This window comes from Bufo gargarizans, chromosome 7 (genome assembly GCF_014858855.1).
Source record: "Bufo gargarizans isolate SCDJY-AF-19 chromosome 7, ASM1485885v1, whole genome shotgun sequence".
In the NCBI taxonomy this organism is placed as follows: domain Eukaryota; kingdom Metazoa; phylum Chordata; class Amphibia; order Anura; family Bufonidae; genus Bufo; species Bufo gargarizans.
Window position 1 is genome coordinate 160,993,879 of NC_058086.1, and position 18,094 is coordinate 161,011,972.

The 18,094-nt window shown below is 44.2% G+C and overlaps 1 protein-coding gene across 1 annotated transcript in view; it reads left to right on the forward strand.

Annotated features, from left to right (window-relative positions):
• Positions 1-15,679, forward strand: part of BRDT (bromodomain testis associated) — a 63,528-nt gene extending 47,849 nt beyond the window's left edge. The window contains exons 8-12 of the mRNA XM_044301702.1: positions 8,820-9,002; positions 9,695-9,891; positions 13,278-13,561; positions 13,646-13,762; positions 15,546-15,679. Of these exons, the coding sequence (XP_044157637.1) occupies positions 8,820-9,002; positions 9,695-9,891; positions 13,278-13,561; positions 13,646-13,762; positions 15,546-15,679 (915 nt within the window). The remainder of the gene's footprint in view (positions 1-8,819; positions 9,003-9,694; positions 9,892-13,277; positions 13,562-13,645; positions 13,763-15,545) is intronic.
• Positions 15,680-18,094: the final 2,415 nt, after the last annotated feature.

An 18,094-nucleotide genomic window follows, 5' to 3' on the forward strand; every position in this document is an offset into this window, starting at 1 on the left:
TGACCCAGCCTCTATTTAGGCTGGAGTCACATAGCGCCGCCCGTCACTCTGCTCTGATTAGCGTAGGGAGAGGTTGCGGATGCGACAGTAGGGCGAGATTAGAAAGATTAACTCCTCCAAAGGACTTCACTTGATTAATCGATCGATCTGCAGCTGTGCATCATTGAGCTGCTGAAATTCAAATGCTCACTCACTGTTTTTAGGCTGCCCAGACCGTTTGTCAGTCACTTTTTTCTGGGGTGATCGGCGGCCATTTTGTGTCTTGTGCGGTGCTGCGACCAAGTGCATCCAAGCTGCGACCAAGTGCATTTAACCCTCAATGGTGTGGTTGTTTTTTGGCTAAAGCCTACATCAGGGTGAAGCTGTCACACCAAGTGCATTTAACCAGCAATAGTCTGTTCATTTTTTGGCCATATACTAAATCAGGGGCAAGCTGCGCCTGTCACCAAGTGCATTTAACCCTCAATGGTGTGGTTGTTTTTTGGCTAAAGCCTACATCAGGGTGAAGCTGTCACACCAAGTGCATTTAACCAGCAATAGTCTGTTCATTTTTTGGCCATATACTACATCAGGGGCAAGCTGCGCCCGTCACCAAGTGCATTTAACCCTCAGTAGTGTGGTTCGTCAAGCTGTGACACCAAGTGCATTTAACCAGCAATAGTCTGTTCATTTCTTGGCCATATACTACATCAGGGGCAAGCTGCGCCCGTCACCAAGTGCATTTAACCAGCAATAGTGTGGTTATTTTTTGGCCATATCCCAGTCTAATTCTGTTAGTAAATCCATACCGGTCACCCAGCGCCTAAATACTAGGCCTCAAATTTATATCCCGCTAAATCTCTCGTTACCGCTGTCCTGTTGTGGCTGGGAAAGTTATTTAGTGTCCGTCAAAGCACATTTTTTGTTCTGGGTTGAAGTACAATTCCCAATTTAGCAATTTCATAATTTAGTGGTTTCTGCTGTATCAGAGCTATTTGAAATCTATCCCTAAAAGGGTATATAATATTCAAGGTGCACATTGGGTCATTCAGAATAACTTCACACACACCCGCTACTGTGTATTTCCAAGTCTAATTCTGTCACTAAACCCATACCTGTCACCCAGCGCCTAAATACTAGGCCTCAAATTTATATCCTGCTAAATCTCTCGTTACCGCTGTCCTGTTGTGGCTGGGAAAGTTATTTAGTGTCCGTCAAAGCACATTTTTTGTTCTGGGTTGAAATACAATTCCCAATTTAGCAATTTCATAATTTAGTGGTTCCTGCTATATCAGAGCTATTTGAAATCTATCCCTAAAAGGGTATATAATATTCAAGGTGCACATTGGGTCATTCAGAATAACTTCACACACACGCTACTGTGCATTTCCAAGTCTAATTCTGTCACTAAACCCATACCTGTCACCCAGCGCCTAAATACTAGGCCTCAAATTTATATCCCGCTGAATTTGAATACAATACATTGGGCCAAATAATATTTTTGTTGTTGTGGTGAACGGTAACAATGAGGAAAACATCTAGTAAGGGACGCGGACGCGGACATGGTCGTGGTGGTTAGTGGACCCTCTGGTGCTGGCTAAATATCTGACAGTGGCCTGTTCCAGTGGTGGGTGACGTGAAGCCTGATTCTCTGCTATGACATGCAGACTGATTCTCTGCTGACATGAAGACAGATTCTCTGTTACGGGACCTCTCTCCTCTGCCTGTGTGTGTGCTGGGCCTAAATATATGCCAATGGACTGTTGCAGTGGTGGCTGACGTGAAGCCTGATTCTCTGCTATGACATGCAGACTGATTCTCTGCTGACATGAAGCCAGATTCTCTGTTACGGGACCTCCCTCCTCTGCCTGTGTGTGTGCTGGGCCTAAATATATGCCAATGGACTGTTGCAGTGGTGGCTGACGTGAAGCCTGATTCTCTGCTATGACATGCAGACTGATTCTCTGCTGACATGAAGACAGATTCTCTGTTACGGGACCTCCCTCCTCTGCCTGGGTGCTGGGCCTAAATATATGCCAATGGACTGTTGCAGTGGTGGCTGACGTGAAGCCTCATTCTCTGCTATGACATGCAGACTGATTCTCTGCTGACATGAAGCCAGATTCTCTGTTACGGGACCTCCCTCCTCTGCCTGTGTGTGTGCTGGGCCTAAATATATGCCAATGGACTGTTGCAGTGGTGGCTGACGTGAAGCCTCATTCTCTGCTATGACATGCAGACTGATTCTCTGCTGACATGAAGCCAGATTCTCTGTTACGGGACCTCTCTCCTCTGCCTGTGTGTGTGCTGGGCCTAAATATATGCCAATGGACTGTTGCAGTGGTGGCTGACGTGAAGCCTCATTCTCTGCTATGACATGAAGACAGATTCTCTGTTACGGGACCTCTCTCCTCTGCCTGTGTGTGTGCTGGGCCTAAATATATGACAATGGACTGTTGCAGTGGTGCCTGACGTGAAGCCTGATTCTCTGCTATGACATGCAGACTGATTCTCTGCTGACATGAAGACAGATTCTCTGTTACGGGACCTCTCTCCTCTGCCTGTGTGTGTGCTGGGCCTAAATATATGCCAATGGACTGTTGCAGTGGTGGCTGACGTGAAGCCTGATTCTCTGCTATGACATGCAGACTGATTCTCTGCTGACATGAAGCCAGATTCTCTGTTACGGGACCTCTCTCCTCTGCCTGTGTGTGTGCTGGGCCTAAATATATGCCAATGGACTGTTGCAGTGGTGGCTGACGTGAAGCCTGATTCTCTGCTATGACATGCAGACTGATTCTCTGCTGACATGAAGCCAGATTCTCTGTTACGGGACCTCTCTCCTCTGCCTGGGTGCTGGGCCTAAATTTATGAAAATGGACTCTTACAGTGGTGGGTGACGTGAAGCCAGATTCTCTGCTATGGGACCTCTCTCCAATTGATTTTGGTTAATTTTTATTTATTTAATTTTTATTTTAATTCATTTCCCTATCCATATTTGTTTGCAGGGGATTTACCTACATGTTGCTGCCTTTTGCAGCCCTCTAGCTCTTTCCTGGGCTGTTTTACAGCCTTTTTAGTGGCGAAAAGTTCGGGTCCCCATTGACTTCAATGGGGTTCGGGTTCGGGACGAAGTTCGGATCGGGTTCGGATCCCGAACCCGAACATTTCCGGGATGTTCGGCCGAACTTCTCGAACCCGAACATCCAGGTGTTCGCTCAACTCTACCAGCGAAGTCTCCCACACCTCACCAGAGAGAGGGCTGTATTAGAATTTATCTAACATAGGGTCTAAGTATTTGTTTAAATCCCCTAGTATAAGTACTGGTACTATTGGACCCTTAGCTACAATAGTCATGACTTGCTTTATCACCTGACATGAATACGACGGAGGTATATATAGAGCAACAATGAAAAGTGGCCTATTGTATATAGAACAGTGAAGGCAGACAAATCTACCTTCAGGGTCTATAACAGAGTTATAACATTCAAAAGGTATGGTCTTATGGACCAGGACACTGACCCCTCTAGCATGACTAGAGAATGTGGAATGATGGGAGTAAGAGATCCACGGCTTGTGTAACAGATTTCGGTCCTGTGCAGACAAATGCCTCTCCAAAAAACATAATATGGCAGGTTGATGTTGTTGGACTGCTGTGAAGATAGCTTGTCTTTTGACACTGTCTCTCACCCCCCTAACATTTTTACACCGGTACCTGCATTTTACCCAACATTATGTTTTAACATTGTGATAATAAGCAAGATGTGCCATATATCCTAATGGACGAAGTCCATACAAAATGCTAATATATGTAAGGCTACTTTCATACCAGCGTTCGGGGCTCCGCTTGTAAGTTCCGTTTGAAGGCCCCGAACGGATCCGTACTGCCCTAATGTATTCTGAGTGGATGCGAATCCGCTCAGAATGCGTCAGTCTGGCAGCGTTTGTCCTCCGCTCAGCAGGCGGACACCCGAATGCTGCTTGCAGCGTTCAAGTGTCCGCCTGGCCGTGCGGAGGCAAACGGATCCGTCCAGACTTACAATGTAAGTCAATGGGGACGGATCCGTTTGAAGTTGACACAATATGGCTCCATTTCAAACGGATCCGTCCCCTATTGACTTTCAATGTAAAGTCTGGACGAATCCGTCTGAGCAACTTTCACACTTAGAATTTTTTCTAAACTATAATGCAGACGGATCCGTTCTGAACGGATCCCATCGTCTGCAGTATAGGAGCGGATCCGTCTGTGCAGACACCAGACGGATCCGCTCTGAACGCAAGTGTGAAAGTAGCCTTAGTAAGCCGTCTCACCGCACCCTTTTCCCCAATACGATTGCACTTGACCATAACCGAACAATGCACAAAGCAATAAAACTGTAACAAAGTGGGGATAATATCTCCGCTAGGTAAAAACATGAGGCTCAAAAAATTCCTGAAGCTAGCACTCGCAATAGGGTTCATTCAATAAAGATACTATAGTGCAAATATTCTAGTATAGACAAGAGTCCTGAACTTAGCATCTCAAATATAGTCATAAGACTGAGACACATGTATTATACGATCAGCTTATTAGTGATACGGGCTGGTCCAAACGCTTCCGGGCCCGTATGTATGGCAATATAATAGTAGCAAATTGAAACGTCCCAACAGGAACAGTCACCCTATTAAAAAAGTAATAGAACGCATGAATGGAACAGAATATACTCATCAATCAAACATCTGAAGAACGAGGACAGTCATGACGACATCTTTCGCAATCTCTTACAACCCCGATCGTCAGTCCAGATCTTCAGTAGAAGCCTTATGCAGCACCTGTTGATCCAACCAGGCGGAGGCGTCTTCTGGTGATTCGAAGAAATAAGTTTTTCCTCCCGCAATCACTCGTAGCTTTGAGGGATATAACATGGAGTATTGCACCTTTCGGATCCGCATACATCTTTTGACCTCCAGGAATCTGGCTCGTCGCCGCTGGACTTCCGCAGAGAAATCCGGGAATATGGAAATTTTATTGCCATCAATAGTAAGATCCAGTAAATCTCGAGCTTTACGCAGGATGACATCGCGGTCACGGAAGTGAAGGATCCTGAGCAGTACAGGCCGGGGAGGCTCCCCTGGTGGTGGAGGACGAAATGGTACTCGATGTGCCCTCTCAATGGCGAATAATGGGGATAGGGCCTGAGCAACAATTTTTTCTGTAAACCAATTTTCAAAAAACACTGGGGCGTCAGACCCTTCAGCTCTTTCCAGCGCCCCCCACCAGCCTGAGATTATTCCGCCGAGACCTGTTCTCAAGGTCCTCTGCTTTATTGATGAGGAGAGTGATGTTATGTATGACCTTAGCCATGTCTCTTTTTACAGGAGGAAGTTGGTCTTCCAAGTCACCCACGTGGTGTTCCACTTCTGCTATACTCTCATTGACTTTCTTAAGATCTTGCTGTATAAAAGTCACATTTGTCTGGAGGCAGCCTATAGAAGTATGCAAGGAGGCCAGCGCAGTATTACATTGTTGCACCGCCGCATATATGTATTTGGCTGTTGGTTCAGTCTCCTGGAGAGGCTAAAAAGAGATACTTTCGGGCCTATTCCTCCCAGTCTAGATCTTACCTGGCCAGAGAGAAACGTTTCTTCTTTAACATCTGTTCATCTAAAGGGATCAGAAAATCGAGAAGCGGACTTCTTAAGTCGACACACATTAGATTCAGGCGAATGGACATTAAATCCGGTAATTTTTCAAGAGATTACCTCTAGGTGGCGTCTACCGCAGATAGACCTCTTTGCTTCCAGGAGAAACGCTCAGGTCTGTTGATTTTCTTCCCTAAATTCCAGGGAGGAGCCTTGGGCAGTGGACACTCTTTCCATCAAATGGGCCTAGGACCTTGTCTACGCGTGTTTGTCCCCCCCCCCCCCCCCCCTTCTTTCCATGTATTTCTTGGGTAATACAGAAAATCCAAAGGGAGCCAGCAACAGTAATCTTAATAGCCCCTCATTGGCCAAAGAGAAGCTGGTTCTCGACTCTGAAGCAGATTGCTTTAGAAGAACCACGGATAATACCCTTTCAAAGGGAAATCATCTCTCAGGGACCAAAAATCCATCCGAACCCAAAAATCTTCAAGCTATCTGTCTGGATCCTGAGGGAGAGTTCCTCAAAAGACAGGGTCTTTCGGTCAAAGTAATTCTCACACTCAAAGCAAGTAGGAACCAGGTTACATCGGCTATTTATTTTAAAATCTGGAAAAAGTTCTGCAGCTGGCTAGGAGAGGATCACCCAGACACCTCTTCTTCTCCAGCTATAAATAAGATACTAGATTTTCTGCATAATGGACTGGAGCTGGGGTTGAGGCCTAGCACCCTTAAAAACCCTTTAGTGACCACTAATACGCCTTTTTACTGATGTAAACAAAGGGGGTTTTAGCTAAACGGCTGGCTTTAATCAAGTATTACATGTACCCAAAATGGTGCATTAAAAAGTATAACTTGTCCTGCAAAAATAAGACCTCATACAAGTACATTGATGAGAAAACATAAAAATTATAGCTCTTGGAATGCGATTTTTAAATATTTGCGTGGTCACTAAGTGGTTAAGGTTCAGATATCAGCCTTAAGTGCTTTTTATGATACAAGTCTCGCTGTGCACAGATGGATTGAGATTTGTTAGAGCAGCCACAAGACTAATAAGGGTCCATTCACACATCCGTATGTGTTTTGTGGATCCGCAAAATGCGGAACGCACATCGCCAGTACTAAATAGAAAATGCCTAAACTTGTCCGCAATTGCGGAAACGAATAGGACATGTTCTATTTTTTTTCGGGAACGGAATTACGGACCCGGAAGTGCGGATCCACATTTCCGGATCCGGACAGCACATTATGCGGCCCCATAGCAACGAATGGGTCCGCAACTCTGTTCCGCAAAATGCGGAACAGAATTGCGGACGTGTGAATGGAGCCTAAGACCGGCCCTGAGTTCTAGGATTCCTCAATGGGATCTTAACATGGTATTAAATGGTTTGACTAGGGCCCCTTTCTTTCCTTTAACTGAGATATCAGTTAAACCTCTGTCCTTAAAAACTGCCTTCCAAATTGCCATCACGTCTGCTAAACGTCTAGGTGAAATTCAGGCCCTGCAGAGAACCATATCTTAGGATACATGAGGAACGTAGGGTTAGATCCAGGTTTTCTTCCTAAAGCCGTGTCAAATTTGGAAACATCTAGGGCTTTTAGGAAGGATGATAATCTTTTGGTTAAGTTTGCAGGGCGAAATAAAGGGAAGAAGCTTTCTAAGACTTCTATAGGCTGCTAGATTAGGTCTATCATCAGTTGTTGCTACTCCCTTCCTTCAGAATATGTCTTGTCCCCCGGGTATCAAAGCTCATTCTACCAGGGCAATGGCCTCCTCTTGGGCAGAAAAAGCCAGGGTTTCCTTAGACCAGATTTGCAAGGTGGCCACTTGGTCTAGTATTAACACTTTTGTTAAACATTATCGCCTTAATCTATCCGCTTCTGCAGATTTAGCATTTGGCCAAAACGTACTGTAGGCGGTAACCCACCCTATGTAAATATTCGTTAGTTCTCACTTGTGGCCGTCATGGTGGATGGAATGGAAAGCCCTAATTAGACTTACCGGTAATAAAAAAAAAAATAAAGGTTTACACACAGCACAAAAATTACCTGGCTCAGGGCTCATGCACACAAGTGTGTATGCCCCGTGCTGTGGTCCACAACGCATAGGCACCGTCCGTGTGCACTCCGCTTGCAGCTGCGGACCCATTGACGTGCATGGGTCCATAATCCGCAAAAGATGGTCGGCACCACCAAAAAAATAAGGCATGTTCTATTATTTGCGGTGTGGAGGCATGGACCGAAACCCCATGGAAGTGTATCATAGCGCTCCCGTGGCCTTTCAATCCGTGCCTCCTCTCTGCGCTATTCCATATCCTGAGGATTGCGGACCCATTAAAGTCAATGGGTCCGCATCCCTGATACAGACTCGGGGTACACGCACTCGTGCGCATGAGTCCTAAGGGTACCTGTACACTGGTGCAGGTCAACGTGCAGAAGATCCACACGGATTTCTGTGCATTTCCGCACCCAAACCATAACTTCTAACAGCAGATTTAATGCATTTTTGCTGCAGATCTCACCCTTTGTGAGATTAGGGTATCCGCTAAAACTGCAAACATAATTGACATGCTGCGGATTTCTAAATCCGAACAGGGGGTACATTTCTGCACAGAAAACATCCATAAATTGTACATGAGATTTGTTTAATCTCATACTCTTTGCTGGTGCTGTACTGCGTGTGTATTCCACTAAATGTGCAGGAAGCCTAAAGGTATTCTTGTGCAGATACTGGAGCTTATTTTGAAAAAAGTCCCCTCCCTATTGTTTTCAACGAGAATCTGCCTTGCTGTTCATATAAAGCCATAGATTTTTATTCAGATTTGAAACCCACGTCAAGTAGTGACATGTTTCTTTTAGGGCCCCATAGACATGAAAACTGTAAATTTGCGGCAAAAAATACAATTTACATAATAATTGAGTACTTCAGGCTATTGGAGCACTAAGGGCTTTGGAAAATGAATCAATCTGATGGTTGTCACTTTTCCTTCACACCTATTTTGATAAATCTCCCCCTAAATTCCTACCCATATACAGCCTGATTATGACCCAGTCATATCATTGAGTACAAAGATATTGATTTGTGTATATTCATAACAGATTCTTCAAATGTCACCCCTTGCATGTTGGTTAGACCAATTTTTGGTTGGATTTGGAAGCTTCTGTGGTATGACAACTGTAAACAATGTTTAGTGCTCCTCTTCATGTGTTTCAACTTTCAGGATGTATTTGAGATGCTGTTTGCTAAAATCCCAGATGAACCTGTTGATGCTTCTGTAGACACGCCAAATGTGGTAACCAGATACAAGTCAACTTCCAGTGAGAGCAGCAGTTCAAGCTCCTCGGAGAGCTCTTCAGAGTCGGAAGACGATAGAGATCGACAGCTTGCCTTGTTACAAGAACAGGTAAGTTTGTACTCTGGAAAATAAAACTGAAGACCAGCTAAAGCCTATAAGTCCTCTTCTTCTGCTTTTTGTGTTACGGTACTTTTCCTAAATCGGGAACTTCTTCTATTAGTTGGAGCCCCTTAACATCTTTCTAAAATAGATACATTAACATATTTATAGGATTTTCCAGGTGAATATTTTGAATAAAATGACGGAATGGGTTAAAGGTAATAATCCTTCCCTCTCCAAACGCCCAATGCTGCTCCGCTCCCTGCTGCTCTCCATTTTCTAGTACTGGGGTTGACCTGCAGGAAATGGCATGGACTGCCAATCACTGGCTAAATAATGGGACATAAGGAGACAGAAAAACATATGCTCCTCTGCCTTGTCTTTCATTTACTATAATAATGACCATGTATGCTTGGTCCCCTCTCCACCAAGAAAAATGGGCACCTAATTGTTGTGATAAGCGTGGGTTACTTTTTTAGGAACACCCCTCATTGAGTATTGATGGTTTATTCTTTCTATATATTATAAATAACAATGATGTTTAGACTTGCTTTTTTTAGATTCTAAGTTTTAATGATCTTTGTCTTTTACTGTACATTTTTCCATCATCATTTCTATTTGTTCAATGCGTTGGTTGTGGTGTTTGTAAATGTTTGTCACCAAAAGAAGCTTCAAAACTGTGTTTTATTCTTGGTTGAAAGCTGAGAGTTGTACACGAGCAACTCAAAGTCTTGACAGAAGGCGTGACCTCCAAACCCAAGAACAAGAAATCCAAGAAGGAAAAGAAAAAGAAGAAAATGAAGGAGAAGAAAAAGAAGCTGAAAAAGAAAATTAGTCTAAATCAGAAGAAGAAGAAGAAATTGAAACAGAAAGGACTGAAGAGGAAATCTGTGCTCAAGTAAGACACAGTCTTTGGTGTACAAATGACTAGAATTAACCGCCTCTACACATAAGGGATGAGAGTTGCCTCTTTCATCTAGATGGCCGCCACCATACAGCCAGGTCCATAAATATTGGGACATCGACACAATTCTAACATTTTTGGCTCTATACACCACCACAATGGATTTGAAATGAAACAACCAAGATGTGCTTTAACTGCAGACTGTCAGCTTTAATTTGAGGGGTATTTACATCCAAATCAGATGAACGGTGTAGGAATTACCGCATTTGTCGCCCTATAAGACACACCTGCCCATAAGACGCACCTAGGTTTTTGAGGAGGAAAATAAGAAAAATATTTTGAACCAAAAGGTGTGCTTTTGGTGGGTTTTGAACTAATGGTGGTCTGTGGATGACACTATTATGGGGGATCTGTGAATGACGCACTGTTATGGGGGCATCTGTGGATGGCACTGTTATGGGGGCATCTGTGGATGGCACTGTTATGGGGGGGGGAATCTGTGGATGGCAAAGTTATGGGGGCATCTGTGGATGGCATGACACTGCTATGGGGGGGGGGAATCTGTGGATGACACATAAATAGCATCCACAGATCCCCATCCCCCCACCCCCCAAAACAATCTCCCTGTGTAGTGTGAATGACCCCCAAATAGTGTGGGCACCGGCATCTAGTTTTGTAATGGGAGCGGGGCTCAATGCAGTCACAGTTTCTTTTATTGCACCGGGCCCCGCTCACTGTAGTAATCTTATCGAAGTGTAGGCCTTGTTTAACAATAGAATAATACTTCATTCCATCAGCCTGTACTACCATGCTTGATAACTTCAGTAGCAGGCAGGAGGGCGGGCGGCTGTAGCGTAACTCACTACGTCACGCGCCCGCGCCGTCTGCTTCATTGATAAAGTCGGAGGAGCAGGCGCGTGACGTAGTGAGTTACACTACAGCCTCCCTCCTGCCTTTTGCCTGCTACGGAAATGACTAAGTACGGTAGTATAGGCTGCTGGAATGAAGATTAATTCTATTGTTAAACGATGCCTACACTTAGGATTACTACAGTGAATGGGGCCCGGTGCATTAGAATACAGTGACTGCATCGGGCCCCGCTGCCGTTCCTAAACCAGATGCCAGCCCCTCCTCCCTTCCCGCTGATACACCCTCCGACCGCACTGTGCAGCATGCGGTCGGCGGTGCATCAGTGTAAACTGCAGCATTCGCCCCATAAGACACACTGCCATTTCCCCCCACTTTTGGGCGAGAAATACGGTACAACAGTTTGCATATGTGCCCCCCACTTGTTAAGGGACCAAAAGTAATGGGACAGAATAATAATCATAAATCAAACTTTCACTTTTTAATACTTGGTTGCAAATCCTTTGCGGTCAATTACAGCCTGAAGTCTGGAACGCATAGACATCACCAGAGGCTGGGTTTCATCCCTGGTGATCCTCTGCCAGGCCTCTACTTTATCTGTCTTCAGTTCCTGCTTGTTCTTGGGTCATTTTCTCGTCACTTTTGTCTTCAGCAATTGAAATGCATGCTCAATCGGATTCAGGTTAGGTAATTGACTTGGCCATTGCATAACATTCCACTTCTTTCCCTTAAAAAAGCTCCCAAGTGCCCAGCTCTGCTGCTGCAAGTGCCCAAAGCAAACCAGATTGAAGAGGGGAGGGTTGCTTTAGCTGCTCATATTTTAGGATTGTTACCAGCTACAAATATGAACCTGAAAACTCTTTGGTTGCTTTTGCAGTATGCTTTGGGTCATTGTCCATCTGCACTGTGTAGCGCAGTCCAATGAGTTCTGAAGCATTTGGCTGGATATGAGCAGATAATATTGCCCGAAACACTTCAGAATTCATCCTGCTGCTTTTGTCAGCAGTCACATCATCAATAAATACAAGAGAACCAGTTCCATTGGCAGCCATACATGCCCATGCCATGACACTACCACCACCATGCTTCACTGATGAGGTGGTATGCTTAGGATCATGAGCAGTTCCTTTCCTTCTCCATACTCTTCTCTTCCCATCACTCTGGTACAAGTTGATCTTGGTCTCATCTGTCCATAGGATGTTGTTCCAGAACTGTAAGGCTTTTTTAGATGTCGTTTGGCAAACTCTAATCTGGGCTTCCTGTTTTTGAGGCTCACCAATGGTTTACATCTTGTGGTGAACCCTCTGTATTCACTCTGGTGAAGTCTTCTCTTGATTATTGACTTTGACACACATACACCTACCTCCTGGAGAGTGTCCTTGATCTGGCCAACTGTTGTGAAGGGTGTTTTCTTCACCAGGGAAAGAATTCTTTGGTCATCCACTATAGTTGTTTTCTGTGGTCTTCCGGGTCTTTTGGGGTTGCTGAGCTCACTGGTGCGTTCCTTCTCTTTAAGAATGTTCCAAACAGTTGTTTTGGCCACGCTTAATGTTTTTGCTATCTCTCTGATGGGTTTGTTTTGTTTTTTCAGCCTAATGATGGCTTGCTTCACTGATAGTGACAGCTCTTTGATGATAATGAGGGAATAACACACACCTGGCCATGGGACAGCTGAGAAGCCTATTGTCCCATTACTTTTGGTCCCTTAACAAGTGGGAGGCACATATACAAACTGTTTTAATTCCTACACCGTTCACCTGATTTGGATCTAAATACCCTCAAGTCTGCAGTTAAAGCACATCTTGTTCGTTTTATTTCAAATCCATTGTGGCAGTGTATAGAGCCAAAAATATTAGAATTGTGTCCATGTCCCAATATTTATGGACCTGACTGTATATGGCCAATCAAAGGTTGGTTATTAAAATCTTTGCCCACACTAGTTTAACCTAAAGAAACCTAACAAGCTGATGCTCAGTCACTTTTCCTAAAGCCAGTTCCCTACATAGTGATCCTGAAAGACTAGGCAAGTTTAGAGTAGGTGAAAAGACTCCTATGTCAGGAGAATTAAGAAGGGACTACATTGTCATCCGCTGCCAGAGGGGGAAGGATACTTATTCTGGTAAGAGCTTCAGTCAGGGCCTCTGTCACACAGTTCATCAAAAATAGCAGAGAGAAAAGTTCTGCATGCAGGACTTTTTTCTCTGCTAAAAATATTTACCAGAATGGATCCAGTTATAGTCAATGGAACCCATAAGGCTCTGTTCATGTCAGTTATTTGCCAAATCCGGCACTTCCATTATTTTGTTCTTCTGCTCCTATAACAGAGCAGAAGAACGGAAATAATGCAGCTCATGTGAAAGTGCCCTTAGATGCATCACCAGTGGGGGAACATCATTTCAAGGGTATATTTTATGCTAGAAGATCTGTAAATGGCTCAAAATGGGCTACTAACAACCTTTTGATGTGCCTTACAACTACTGAATTTCTGTTGTTTTTTTTTTTTTTTTTTTCAGCGATTCCAAGAAAAAGAAAAAGAAGCTGCCAGTATCTGATGATGAAGATCAGGCCAAGCCTATGAATTATGATGAAAAGAGGCAGTTGAGTTTGGACATCAACAAACTGCCTGGGGATAAGCTTGGTCGCATAGTTCATATCATTCAATCCAGAGAGCCGTCATTGAAAGACTCTGATCCTAATGAAATTGAAATTGATTTTGAGACACTAAAGCCGTCAACCTTGAGGCACTTAGAACGATACGTGATGATTAGCCTTCGAAAGAGACCCAAAAAAACTAATGGTATGTGCATTTAAGATTCTGACCCTCTTTGAAACCACGTGAAAGTTCAGGAATCCTCACATCAATCTCTGCTGTTTTTTGTAGCCGAAAAGCCCTCAAAATCAAAAGATCAGCTAAATAAAGAGAAGAAACTGGAACTGGAGAAAAGACTTCAAGATGTCAGCGGGCAATTGAACTCCGCCAAAAAACGTAGACTTGCAGGTCTGTTTTACAACAATCGCAATTATTATAGGAAATGAAATATTTTATATACTAGAATACACACAAGTTGAACCTAAAATCCAATGAGAGAAATTAAGGCTACTTTCACACTTGCGTTCGGGGCTCTGCTTGTGAGTTCCGTTTGAAGGCTCTCACAAGCGGCCCCGAACGGATCCGTCCAGCCCTAATGCATTCTGAGTGGATACGGATCCGCTCAGAATGCCTCAGTCTGGCACCGTTTGTCCTCCGCTCCGCTCAGCAGGCAGACACCTGAACGCTGTATGCAGCGTTCGGGTGTCCGCCTGGCCGTGCGGAGGCAAACGGATCCGTCCAGACTTACAATGTAAGTCAATGGGGATGGATCCGTTTGAAGTTGACACAGTATGGCTCAATTTTCAAACGGATCCGTCCCCCATTGACTTTCAATGTAAAGTGAAAACGGGTCCGTTTGCACTATCATGAACAAAAAAAAAAAACGGATACAAGCGTTTGCATTATAGGAGCGGATCCGTCTGTGCAGACACCAGACGGATCCGCTCCAAACGCAAGTGTGAAAGTAGCCTAATCCGTGTGGTTACACCGCTATTGGTGCATTAAACAGTAGCAAATTATGACGCATGCCATATTTGCACCATAAATTGAGCTTCTCACCACTTTTCTTGATGGGGTTATCCCATGATTAATGTAAAAAATGAAATATAGTACATGACAGTCTCTTTCTAACAAAGACAGAACCAGCTTTGTACCTGGCGTGGATCCAGAGATCTCCCCATTGCTCTGCTAGATTTATATCAGGCTGGCAGTTCAAGGGGAGAGTCTTATCTTCCACGCTCTCCCTATCACAGCTCAGGAGGCAGTTAAAGGATAAAAACGGAGCATGTGCGGCCTTCTTAGTGAGTCGGACAAAGAAATAAGGAAAAGAACAAACAGCAGGTGGCGCTATACAGATACATTTTATTGAATAAATTTTGATTACATGCAATTACAAAATTATTCAGAGCCAGGTGCTCGTTTGAAAACTGTAGAATATTTTTGGCGGGACAGCCCTTTTAAGTAGTGAGAAAAGGGGTGGGGCTTACTGAGAGGGGAGGAACCTACCACAGGACGCCGGATTTACTCTGGCGCACAGGGGATCCGCCAATCTTGATAAATGTCCCCATGTGTTCATAAGAATTGACATGAAAGGATTGACTTGTGTCTTGGATTCTCCTTTTGTAGGTGCAGATGTTCTTTAAAGAGGACCTTTCACTAGTTTAAAAACTAAAAACTAACTATATCAGTGGGCAGAGCGGCACCCAGGGGTCCCCCTGCACCTGGGGACTCCCAGGCTATGAGCTGTGCAATGCGATTGGCCAGCGCTGCAGAAAGGGACAACCCTAATACAAAAACTCCGCCCAGTACAACAGAGGGAGCTGCAGCCACCGGAGCCTATACCGGGCGAACGGAGCGGCGCCCAGACATACTAGTAAGTGCAGGGGGACCCCTGGGCGCCGCTCTGCCCACTGATATAGTTAGTTTTTAAACTAGTGAAAGTTCCTCTTTAAACATTATGTTGGAAAACAACGGGAATTCAGACAATTCTCTAATATGTTTTTGTAATTTCATCTCTTACCCATTTTTTAATTAGCATTCGGTCTTGAGTAAACAGCTGCCTATAATCTGCTGAGTTTTGGAGAAACCATGGGGAGTTATTTATACGTTTGCCTCATATATCCATTAGACCTCACTGACCTGCTTGTGTTAATTTATAACATGAATCATGTTTTTGGGCCTTTTCCCGCAGATGAGGCCACATCAGTCACGCAGTCAATCGGTGGTCCAAAACGTTTGAGTGAGAGCAGCAGCAGTTCCTCTTCCACTTCGGAGAGCAGCAGTGATTCCAGTTCTTCAGACAGCAGTGACTCTGACTCAGGTTAGACGACCTGGCATTATTCATTGGCCGTAGACTCATCTGTTCTATGATAGACTTGCAAAATGCTTACTTCCTGGGGGTTAGCTGTTATAGGGGTTTCTCTGTCCCTCTCTCCTGCCCTTTGAACATTGGGTGACATTGGACGGGACAGTTGCAGAAGTACCCAGCAACATCCATGCAGAATAGGACACATCTAGAGAACAATGTATTGGAAAATTTGATTTGGCTGCTTTGCCGAACTTTACAAAAACATTTGCTGCGTGACTAATTACTTTGTCACAAAGCGCATTTCTTTGTAAGCAGTTTGTGCAGTGACAGGGAGAGGCGATTGCTTCAGTAGTCCACCTGCTTGGCATGCCCATGTCTGATTTGGTGACAGAAGGATTGCACAACCCCTTTAAATGGTCATTTTATTAGATGTTAAATTGAAAGTGTACCTAAAACTTTCTATATAATTTATTAAAAACGGTTGTAAATGCCATGAAATAAGTTTTTCTAATATGCTTTTTTTTTTTTTTTTTTTTTTTTTTTAACATTTTACCAGTGAAATGGGCACCTGAAGTTCAGGTACCTATTGTGCTTTAGAATCCATATTCCCGTACACTGCCGGATCCTCTCCAAAAACCACAAGCTGAAAATGCAGTTTTCTATTGAAGTAAACCCAAAAAGGGTCATAAAGCTGCATCAAAAACTGCATGAAAAACGTGTGTAAAAACGCACTGAAAAAAAAACACATTCCGCACTGAATTTTGTAGGCTGGTTTTCAAAATCCATTGTGTGAACATACCATTATGGTTATCCTCTCCTATGTGTCTCAGTTGTATTAACCTTGAAGTAACAAAGTTGCCAGTTATTATTGTTGAGTTGTCCGTTTCAGCTTATCATAGATGCATCTTCTCTGGGAGGGAGGATGGAAACTCTAACTAGATAAGTGGGGCATGTATTACTGCATGAATAGGCTAGAATGCATTAGGTGGCTTTTTTTTTTTTTTTATATACAGTTTTTTTGTTGAAAAGCCAGAAGTAAATTACAAAAGCTGGATTCATTTCTGAAGATTCTCAAAAAACTTCACGTGTGATAACTGCCTTATGGGGATTTGTCATGCCGTAGTCCTGTAAGGCTACTTTCACACTTGCGGCAGTGTGATCTGCCGGGCAGTTCTGTCATCGGAACTGCCCGCCGGATCCGCCGATTTGGATGTGACTGAAAGCATTTGTGAGACGGATCCGGATGCAGATCCGTCTCACAAATGCATTGCAAGAACGGATCCGTCTCTCCGCTTGTCATGCAGGCAGACGGATCCGTCTTGTATATATTTTTTTTCACATTTTTACCGGTCTGTGCATGCGCAGACCGGAAGGATGGATCCGGCATTCAGGCAAGTCTTCAGTTTTTTTTCGCCGGAGATGAAACCATAGCATGCTGCGGTATTATCTCCGTCCTGATCAGTCAAAACGATTGAACTGAAGACATCCTGATGCATCCTGAACGGATTGCTCTCCATTCGGAATGCATGGGGATATGCCTGATCAGTTCATTTCCGGTATGGAGCCCCTTTGACGGAACTCTATGCCGGAAAAGAAAAAGGCTAGTGTGAAAGTACCCTAACACTGGTTCCTGTAGGATCTTTAGCAGTAGCCATTTATTCTTCTTTACCAGCAACAGATATACCGTAACTTAGGCTTCTTTCACACTGCGGGCATTGGATCCGGCATTGCCGGGAATTACCGGAATACCCACAGGTGGTGTCACGCAGCAGTGTTTGACTGGCCAAATCCTGGCATATTTGCCAGGGTAGCAGCCAGATCTCTGCCTAACCCAATTATAACCAATGGGGCTGGCGGGCATTCTGGTAACGTCCGGCAGTGCCGAATCCAGAAAGCTCCAGCACGCTGATTTCTGCCTGAACGGCCTGCCGAAACAATGCCGGCAGTGTGAAACTAGCCTTAGACATTGCAACTTGCGAATGACTCGAGGACTTCTTTTTGGAAAAAGTGCCTCTTGTTAATCATCAGCCTGGCTTTCTAGAGCCGTTATGTGTATATGCAGATTTCTTGAACATCTCTCCGGATATTGCAAAACGAAATATCCCCGCTTGCTCATCCGTAAAACCTGCCGTTTCTTTCGGCTGTCCTACTAGCAACTGCCTCATTAGATTATAGTAAGGATCATGTTGCACATCTGGGGAAGTCGCTGCGTGTGCATTGTCTGGGGATTGCAATACTGCACTGAGGATTCCTACTTTGCCACAAGATTTACAATATGATCTTTTCTTCAAGAGATCACATTACATCTGCTCAGTTATAAAGTAGGCATCCTGGTTTATATATTGCATTTTCCCAGTGTACACTCAGCCTTTTCTATACACGATTTCCGCTTTCAGTTTGAATTCATGCATCGGTTTGTAATTGCATAACCA